We start from the raw sequence: 10,523 nt of genomic DNA, 5'->3' as shown, positions 1-10,523 counted from the left end.
TCATAAGCAATTTCAGGGTGTCCCTTTGGGAGCAGGGCTTTGCCAAATCCCTTTGGTTTCTTCCTTAAAAAGAAAAATAACCAAGGTCTCCTGGAGAGCAAAAATGATCCATAGAGCAGTGCAGGAACACCTGAGACGTCCCACCTACTTCAAAAGTCTTCTTAGCGCTATTTTCACAGTGCCATGGCAGGTAGCAGTCAGCAAGAGCACCRTTCCCAAYGGAGCCACGTGCTGGAAGYTTTGCTGARAAAACAAATAAATTAAGCGTTTGCACCCTGTGCGATGCAAATTGGCACCACACAAGCAAATAAATGCAGCTTGCAGCCATGCCTGCATGAGGTTACTGTTGAAATTCACGTGTCGTATCTTCAAGGTTGGGTTTAGGGGTTTAAAAAGAAGACATTCTAACACATCTTTGGTATTGGCATTAAAATTCATGAGAGCTATATCTGCTTATGGCTTTAAGGGGTACAAAGACTTCCTAAGGAATTTTCAATTGAAACCCACGTTAAACGCAAACATTTATAAAACCACAAATGAATAACAATGAGAAGCCAACCCGTGCCCTCCATCTTCCCCACTGCAAAATCCCATTTGGCCACTTTGGAGTGACTGGCCATGTCTTTTTAAAAAAGAAAAAAACAAAATAAAAAAAATGGGGGATTGTTATTTTTTGCAAGGGAGGGAAATACGGGAATGGGGACACAATGGGGAAATGAAATAACGGGATTTCGAGTCACATTGCAATACCACATGGGTTTTCAGCTGCATCTGGCTCCATTTTTTTTGCTGTTATGATGAACAACTTTGGGAAAATTCATTTCCCCAGAGAGCCAGTGCTGCTCTCCAGGTGACATCCCTCCATGCTGCAGTTTTGCTGCTAAACCAAAGAATTTAACAAGATCTTGGACTTTTTTTTATTCCTATGTTGCCTAACAAAAAATAAGTCGCCCTCTCGCACAAGAAAAGCAGAAGAAAACATGATTCTATGAGGAATAATTCTGTCACAAATCCGTTTTCCCTTTGCAAAAGCTATGGCTACTGCTGAGGCAAAACTGTCAGCCCCATCTGAGCATGAAATTGCTATTTTTGGGGGTTGTTTCTTGGCCTCTTCAGGTCACACAGTGCAATGATATTTTCTGCCCACCGTGGGATTCCATGTGATTCGAGGTGGGCTCATCCGATACAGAAATAACCCCATCCCTGCTTGGGTTTTACAGATCCCTTTTTCCAAAACGCCCAGCCATGGAAGATTGCCCTGAGCCTGGTCGTGGTCGCTCTGGTCGTGCTCTTTATGATCACCCTTTATCTATTTAAAACTAAAGGTAATGTGGCCCCAGGGGAAAGGTTGGCTGGAAAGATCTATAATATTTTACAACCTCTGTTTTTAAGGGATTGGTGGGTTTGGGAGGACACGGGAGCCTTGTGTCCATGCCCACATCTTGGAGCATGAAAGTGCAATGTTCTCCTTTCTGGCAGGAAACACTGTTTTTCCATGCTGCCCTACAACACCTAAATAATACAGAGGAATAAAGGCAATCCCTTATTTTTTAACAAAATGGCATGAAGTACATGGGTCCTGTAGCCACCCAAGCACTTCCAGAGGCTTTTCCATGCTGCAGGTGCTTTAATTTAGAAATTTAGTGTTCATTGGAAGGGGATATTATGAAAACAAAATCAAAAAACCTAAATCTATTTACATTTCCTTTTTTTCTGCCACAGGAAAGCTCGAGGGAAAAATTGGTAAGTTTTATCTCCTGGCTTGCAAAAACTGGAGCATTCCTGCAAAAACGAAGGATCCACAGAGCACAGTTTTTTGGGGTGAGGATGGTTGGGAGGCCAATGGCTGTTTGGAAAGATGAAATGACACTGCGATATTGGGGAGAATTGTTGTGAGACAGAAAAACCGTGAGTGGGCAATTTGCCGAAGGGCGAGCTTTGCTTTGGCAAGGTCCCTCAGTGATGCTCCCCGCGAGTGCCCATGCAAAAATGACTGGTTTTGGTGGTAACGCGCTCTTTTTTGTTTTGCTTTTCAGCGATGCAGGCACAGAAACTGCGTAAGTCTCTCTCTCCTTCTCCTCCAGACTTTAATACTTTGGGAATACCCTCAGATATTTTTATTCCCTCCCCTTTCCCCGACTGGCTGACAATGTTTCTTTTTAAGCACTTTCATATTAATTTCAGTACTGAAACAGTCTTGGAAAGCTAATGCTTTTGGGGAGCAATTCATAGAAAACTAGTGTGTGTTTTGAATGCAATCCAAAATAAGAAAATGTAGTAAGAATATAATACGAATATAAGAAATAATAAGAAATAAGAAAATGCTATTGAAAGCTAGTTTGCATTCTCATTCAATGAATGAAAAAACCCAAACGCTTGAGTTACTGGATTACCCAAAAAAACAAAAGCCCATTGAGTTACTGACTTTTTCTTTTGTTTCCATCCTGCAGTTCCCAAGAAATAACCCTTTAGCTATTAAATCTGAGCACTTTCTGAATTGCTTCCAGTAGGGAAAATAAATGTGGTTTAATGTAGCCTGTGTCTATATGCAGCAATTCGGAGCAGCCTTGCAATAAGTCAGTGAATTTGCCCCCTCTGCCAAAGCAACCTCACTCTTATGGTCCTTTATCTGGGATCCCCGGAAAAAAATTAAAGAGTGTCCAAAATACTGCTTGGGCTGTGTCTGCCGCTGTCTTGGCGGCAGCAGGGTGCTGGAAACCCTGGGAACTTGGAGCACTTCCCACACCCCCAAGAGCTTTGCCTTGCCCAACGGGGCACATCCCAGTCTGCATCCCATACGTGCTGATCTTTTTTCTTTTTGTTGCTTTTCAGAGAAACAAGCTACAGAACTGGGTGAGTGTCGTTCTCCTTCCTACACAGGACACTTCCCAGCAGGGTGGTTCTCCTGCCTGGGTATTGCATTTAGGCGTGGGTTCTGCTTCTGTTTTCTCTCATAGAGGCTGAGTTGTCATTTGTTTCAGTTAGGCCTAGGAGGTCATTTGATAAACCCATACTATTGCTGAAAAAAGTGTCTGCAGCCCCTGAGTATCCAACAGGCCATTCCCCATTCCCCATTCCTGACCTCGCAGCCAGAGCAGCACAGGGCTGCAGGGGCCATGCATGGCCCCTTTTTCTGACCGCACCTCCACTTGAGGCTATTTATCCTCGCTTTCCATGTTCTCCTCTCATTGTCTCCAGCCTCCTCACCTCTTGCATGCTCTTTTTCTGTAGACGCATCAGTATTGGTTTTCCCTCTTTTCTCCATGTTAAACTCTTGGGTTTGGGATGCTGAACCATCTTGCTTGATTTAAACTCTTGTGCTGGTTCCCCTCCCACAGTGACCCTGGTGGGACCAGAGAGGCTTTCACCAATCCCCAGTTTAAAGGAGAAGGCATTACTCTGGTGGGACAGTTGCACATTCCCATTTCAGGGAAGTCTGCAGAGTCCTCGTCCTCAATGAGGAATGCTGCCTACACTTTAGAGATGTGGGGACTTCCACAGGCTGCAGGTCTGATGATGATCTTCTGCTCTCTCTGCTCAGCATCATCTCTCTGCTTCATGTTCAGATCCTCATACAAATTCTGCGGCCTTGTACAGCTTCTCAAATCCAGCCAGCTTTTACTTGCTTTTTCTTCTTCCTTTTGCAACCACCATCAAGACCCCTCTTCCCAGGGCTGAGCTCTGCCCTGACTCATTGACTCCCTCTCTCCCACAGTGAAGGTAACTCTGGATCCAGACACAGCCCAATGCTACCTTGTCCTATCTGATGACTGCAAAAGTGTGAAACGAGAAGACAAGCCACAGGATGTCCCTGACATCCCTGAGAGGTTTACGTTCTGGACCTGTCTGCTGGGCCATGAAGGCTTCACTTCAGGGAGATACTACTGGGAGGTGGAGGTGGAGAATGGAGGAGGATGGGCAGTGGGAGTTTCCAGCGAAAATGTCAAAAGGAAGGAGAATATCGAGTTTAGACCAGAGGAGGGCATCTGGGCAGTGGGGCAGTGGGCAGGTCAATTCCAAGCTTTCACCTTCCCTGAATGCACTGCATTACCCAAGATCCAGGGTCTCCAACAGATCCAGGTATCCCTAGATTACGAAGAGGGACAGGTGGCATTTTTCAGTGTTGATGAGGAGACTCCAATCTTCACATTTCCACTAGTTTCATTCAATGAGACAAGAATCTACCCGTGGTTCTGGCTGGGTCATGGACATGGCTCAAAATGTGGCCCTAACAGTGGGAAGGGAGGAAAAGAAGACCTGTTTTTTCATCAGACCTCAGTACCTCCTAGACTCACTGTGAAGGATTGAGGTTGGAAGGAACTTGTGGAGGTCTCTGATGACACTTCCTGCTCAGAATAGGACTAACTTCAGGGCCAGGTTAGGTGGTGGTGAATTTTCAGAATCTCCAAGGGTGGACATCCCACCACCTTGTTTGACCTCTGTCTGGGGCTGCACTTCTTTCAAGGTGGGGGAAAGGGAGAATTACTCCCCGATGCTTGGTCAAAATTTCCCTGGTTGTGACTGTTGCCTTTCACCCTCACACTTTACTGTGTGAACAGCACTTCCTTAAAAAGAATGGCATGTCTTAAACAGGGAGAAGTTTGTAAATGCACTGAATAAAGTTACAACAGTGAGATTTGTCTGTCTTTGAGTCTAGCACTAATGCCTGCACCTAGGGCAGTTGTCTTCACTCCCTTTACAGCCAGTGGACAGTTGTAGGCATTTTGGGGAACACGGTTCCTCTCGTCCCCAACAAGACAGCTAAGGCACGGAGGTGGGATTGGCCCATGGATGTGCTTGTCCCGGGCCCTGCCTCCCGCACAAGCCCTGATGGCTAGTTCACTCATGTGCTGTAGATGTTTAATGGTCTGGAGAAGGAGCCCCCCTTTGGTCCCTCAGGCTGAGGGAGGAAAAGATGCATTTGACTACCCCACTGAGAAGCCTGTAGCAGGCTCAGGGTCCCACATGGGTTGAAATAAAGCTGAAGAATTATACAGTCATAGAATCATAGAATTGGTAAGGTTGGAAGGCACCTCTGGAGATCTTCTAGTCCAGTCCTCAACCAAGTGGCCCATACAGGGATCGAACCTACAACCTTGGCATTACTCGCACTGTGCTCTAACCAACTGAGCTAAGGAAAACTCAAAATTCCCATGAAGCAGGGCATCTAAACTTGAGGGTTGTTTTCTGGCAATTCCAGATGACTTGGCTGTAGTGGAAGCTGCCACCTCCAATAGGAGCATATACATATCTGCTTCCTCTGAGGCAAGACATGTTTTCATACATCGGGAGGAGACCAAAGAAAATAGCTCAGAGGTGCCTTCAGGCCTTTTGCCTTTCTCTCCAAGTCTGACCAGCACTTGAGAGTACTGCTCCCACACAGTTTGAGGCTCACGTCTTGGGTTTACTGAGATGCTGAGTGTCAGGATGGGACACAGAATGGAGAACTCCAGGCCTCYCTAAGTCAAGAAAGAGGGATGCAACTTCCCCACCCAGGCAGGGTCATCTCTTGGCTGAGGTCAGCCCATCTCTTCCCTACTTGGTTTACTCAGCACCTTGTCCTCGCTTCTCCCACACCATCCCCCATGCACCTCCTAAGGCCCACACAGCACCTTTGGCGCTTGTGTGGAAATAAAACCTGAAGGAGAGGTTTTCAGTGAAAGTGGCCCCACACGTGATCTCTGCAGACAGAGACATGCTGGGCTACATGCTGACCCATGGTCTTGGCAAGGTTGCCCAGGGGCTGTCCCTTGGAAGAGGTCTCACATTCCTCCTTGGAGCTGCACAGGCCTTGCTCTGGCTGCCACGACAGATGACCGTGTGTTTGTCACACCTCATGCAAGGCCGAAGCAGTTGGCGGGGGGATCATATGGAAGAGAGACAAACTAGCACCCAAAGCCAGCAGGACAAGGACAACCCTTTGCCTGCACAGCTGATGGTCTACACCAGCTCTGCAGCTGGTTGCCTGGGCAGAAGTTATTGAGTTCTTGGGTTGCCACCCTGCGGGGTGTTTGGGAAGAAGTGTCACAAGCATTTATGAGGAAAGTCTTGGGGATCCACAAATACACTGCAATGCATTTAGAGGGGAAAGTAAGAAAAACAAAGCTACTTGAGGAAGTAGTTTTACTGATTCCTGCAAGGAAAAGCAAGAGGTCATGATAGCATGGTGGAAGACAACCAGCCTGCAATCTTTGACCTAATCTAAGAGTAATCTGATACCAGAGGAAAAGCCTGAAGATGCGGCCACTCAATCCCTAAGGAAAAATGTGATACTGGAAAATGCTCTGCATGTGACTGCTGCTATCAGAATAATTCCTGATAATTACTAATTAGTAATGAGTAATTCACAGAGCAAGCAGTCATTGACACTGGTATGACTACGCTCCCTTCTGTTTGGCAGAGTCACACAAATATCACTCGAATAAATGAGACTCATTCTTCAGACTAGCTTTCAGCAGGTGGATGTTGACACCAGGCTGTCCAAAAGAGGAAAGCAAAATATGCCAGCGCTGCTTGAGGCAGCAGGAGGACATGTTGCCTTGCCTGAAACTGATCAACATTTCTTCGGCTCATGAAGGAATCGCATGGGTTAAGGCCCTAGAAGGAAGGGCGGTGCAGGAGAGCTCGCTAGTATTCAAACATCTCTTCCTGGCAAAACTCCAACAGAAAAAGAAACTACATACAATGTGGAAGAGGGGACAAGCTACTTGGTAGGATTATAAGACTGCTCTCAGAGTACGTACAGATGCGACAAGGAAGGCTAAGGCCCATTTGGAATTAAGTCTGGCAAGGGAGGTCAAGGACAACAAGAAGGGATTCTTCAAATACATTTGCAGCAAGAGGAAGACTGGGCAAAATGTGGGCCCGCTTCTGAATGGGGCGGGGGCCCTGGTGACAAGGGATACAGAGAGGGCAGAATTACTGAATGCCGCCTTGGCTTCAGTCTTCACTACTAAGGGCAGCCCTCAAGAATCCCAGAGGCTGGAGACGAGAGAGAAAGCCTGGAGAAAGGAAGACTTTCCTTTGGTCGAGAAGGGTAAGATTAGAGATCTTGTGGGCAAGCTTGACATCCACAAATCCGTGGGCCCGGATGGGTTTCACCCATGAGTATGGAGGGAGCTGGTGGATGTTGCTGCCTGACCGCTCTCCATCATCTGGGTAAGGTCCTGGAGAACTGGAGAGCTGCCTGGGGACTGGAAGAAAGCCAGTGTCACTCCAGTCTTCCAAAAGGGCAAGAAGGAGGACCCAGGCAACCATAGGCTACTCAGCCTCACCTCCATCCTTAGAAAGGGGGATGGAACAGCTCATCTCAGGAGTTATCAGTATGGATTCACTAAGGAGAAATCCTGCTTAACCAACCTGATAGCCTTCTACAATAGACTGACTGGCTGAGTAGATGAGGGCAGAGCAGTGGATGTTGTGTCCCTTGACTTCAGCAAGGCTTTTGACACTGCTTCCCATAACATCCACCTAGGCAAGCTCAGGAAGCATGGGTTAGATGAGTGGAGAGTGAGGTGGATTGAGAACTGGCTGAAAGGCAGAGCTCAGAGGGTCGTCATCGGTGGCGTGGAGTCTAGTTGGAGGCCTGTGGCTAGTGGAGTCTGCCAGGACTTAGGACTGGCTCCCATCCTGTTCAACTTCTTCATCAATGCCCTGGATGAGGGGACAGAGTGCCTTCTCAGAAGGTTTGCTGATGATACCAAGCTGGGAGGAGTAGCTGATCCACCTGAGGGCTGTGCTGCCATTCAGAGAGACCTGGACGGGCTGGAGAGCTGGGCAGAGAGGAACCTCCTGAGGTTCAACAAGGGCAAGTGCAGAGTCCTGCACCTAGGCAGAAAAAAACCCAGGCACGAGTACAAGCTGGGGGCTGACCTTCTGGAGAGCAGCTCTGCAGAGAAAGACCTGGGAGTGCTGGTGGATGACAAGTTGACCATGAGCCAGCAATGTGCCCTTGTGGCCAAGAAGGCCAATGGTCTCCTGGGATGCATCGGGAAGAGTGTTGCCAGCAGGTCAAGGGAGGTGGTCCTGCCCCCCTGCTCAGCCCTGGGGAGGCCTCATCTGGAGGACTGTGTCCAGTTCTGGGCTCCCCAGTACAAGAGAGACATGGAGCTACTGGAGAGAGTCCAGTGTAGGGCTACAAAGATGATCAGAGGGCTGGAGCTTTTGCCCTATGAGGAAAGGCTTTGAGAGCTGGGCCTCTTCAGCCTGGAGGAGAGAAGACTGAGGGGGGATCTTATCAATGTGTATAAGTACATGAAGGGAGACTGTCAAGGGGATGGGGACAAGAGGTAATGTGCAGAAATTGAACCACAGGAAGTTCCACCTGAAGGTGAGGGGGAAATTCTTCCCTGTGAGAGTGACAGAGCGCTGGAACAGCTTGCCCAGGGAGGTTGTGGAGTCTCCTTCTCTGGAGATATTCAAGGCCAGCCTGGATGCAACCCTGTCTGGCATACTCTAGGTGACTCTGCTGAGCGGGGAGGTTGGACTAGATGATCTCCARAGGTCTCTTCCAACCTTACTGGTTGTACAATTCTATGATTCTATGACTCTATGATTCTATGATATGGGGGGACAATGAGGATGTGGAAGGACATGGAGGGTCATGGAAGATATGAGGGAAGATGGAGGACATGGGGGGACATGGAGGGACATGAAGGGTTGTGAGGGTCCTGGGTGGACATGGGGGGGTCATGAGGAGTCATGGAAGATACGAAAAGACATAGAGGACATGGAGGACAAGGAGAAGCACAGAGGGCATGGGGAGACATGGAGGGAAATGGAGGCTCATGGGAGGACATTTATGGACACGGGGGGACAAGGAGGGTCATGGAAGACACAGGGAACATAGAGGAYGGGGGTGGAGGGGACAGGAGGTGACCAGGGGCCACGGTGGTGTCCCGCATCGTGCCGAGCTGGTGAAGCTGTGCCAGAGTCAGCTCTTAGAGAAGAAGCTCCATGTGGGCAGCTTCTCCCCTAGCAGCAGCTCCAGCACATCCAGCACATCCTCCAGAACTGCCATCACCACAGGCACCCCGGCAGCCCCATGCCATGTCACTGGGACCCCCGGCAGCCAAACACCATGGAACCCATGCCACSCCAGGGAAGCCCAGCAGCCAGCCATTACCCCTTCCAAAGGTGTCTGCAACCCCCACCTCACAGACCTAGGTGTACACGTGGCCCCCCTCCCCTCAGGGCACCCCAGCATCTGTCTCCCAAGGGATCCAAGCATACGGGTGCCACCTGTAGGGGTGCCCAGGTGGCCAGACACCCCCACCCTTGCACCCAAGTGCTCTCCTCCAAGGGACCCAGGCAAGCAGCTCCACCACCACCCCCCCCAGAGCACCTCAGTACCAGTCCCCCAGGGGCCCTGGACCCCTGTGGCACTGCCTCCAAGATCCCTGCCCCCTGCTGATGATCTCCAGCACCACAGAGGCATCCATGGCACCGGGAGTGGGGGCACCAGCTAGTGTCACAGCACTGGAGAACACCGGGGGGGGGTTACAGGGAACACCAAAGGGTGCACAGAGGGGGTTATTGCATGGGGACACAGGGTGACATGCAAGGACAAGTATGGATATGCCATGGGGACATGTGGAGTCATGGCAAAAGAAAAAGAGAGGACATGCAGGGACACAGCATGGGGACACATGGGGATATGGCACGATGACTGTTCCCACGGGGCCGTGCAGGCATACGTCGCTACCACCAGCACCATGCATGTGTGCCATGGAGACATCCAGGGACACCGGGTTGCAGTGACATGGCTTTGGGAACAGGGTGGCCTGGGCACATGCTGACATGGAGGTGCAGAGGCACAGGGACATGGTGGCACAGCGATGCAGTGATATGGGGATGCGGTGACATGGGCACAAGATGGCATGGGGACGCAACAGCTCAGGGCTCCAGTGACCCGGGGATGCAGTGGCCTGGGGACATGGTGACACTGGGCTGTGGTTACACTCACCCTCCTCCTCCAGGAGCTTCTGAAGCTCCAGTGAGTGTTGTCACTGTGCCAGGTCAGAGGGACACATGAGTGCAGGGGACACAAGGATGTGGCAACCCGGGAACCCCCAGGCACCAGCCCCTAGTCATGTGCTGTGCCTACATGTCCTTGGCCCCAGCCATGTGTCCCCAGGAGACCTGGGACACCCAAGCCCAGTGCTATGTCCCTACACAGCCCATGTCCCTTGATGTTCCCCTTGTCCCCCAGGTCCTCCATATCCCTCATGTCCCCCACTGTCCTCGTGTCCCCCAGGTCCTCCATGTCGCTTTTTTGGAGGGATTTCCCCAAACTTGTGTGGGACTTGGGAGGATTTGGGGAGGGAAGGGGATTAGGATGGTTTCCCTGAATCTAGTGGGGAGATGGACTTGAGGGTGTTTTGGGGGTGGTTCCCTGAATATGGAGGGGCCTTGGGGGAATTGGGTGGTTGGGAGGTTTTGGGAGGGGTTTCCTCAAATTGGGGGGTGGGGCTTGGGAGGATTTGAAGGGTCTGGGGACAAAGCGCCACCTCCCTCTGTGCCCG

General features: G+C 50.1%; 1 protein-coding gene across 1 annotated transcript; it reads left to right on the top strand.

The window, feature by feature from the left end:
* Positions 1–1,220: 1,220 nt before the first annotated feature.
* Positions 1,221–4,308, top strand: LOC146586860 (butyrophilin subfamily 1 member A1-like; the record flags this gene model as incomplete). Its single annotated transcript, XM_085320576.1, has 5 exons — positions 1,221–1,325; positions 1,723–1,743; positions 2,037–2,057; positions 2,833–2,853; positions 3,716–4,308. Coding segments are annotated over 5 exons (761 nt in total), but the record flags the coding sequence as incomplete, so codon positions are not given.
* Positions 4,309–10,523: the final 6,215 nt, after the last annotated feature.

This window comes from Rhea americana, unplaced genomic scaffold, assembly GCF_003343005.1.
Source record: "Rhea americana isolate MKP2758 unplaced genomic scaffold, rheAme1 scaffold_640, whole genome shotgun sequence".
Classification (NCBI taxonomy): Eukaryota; Metazoa; Chordata; class Aves; order Rheiformes; family Rheidae; genus Rhea; species Rhea americana.
The sequence above is the reverse complement of the archived record's forward strand: the minus strand, read 5'-3'. Positions and strand labels throughout refer to the sequence as shown.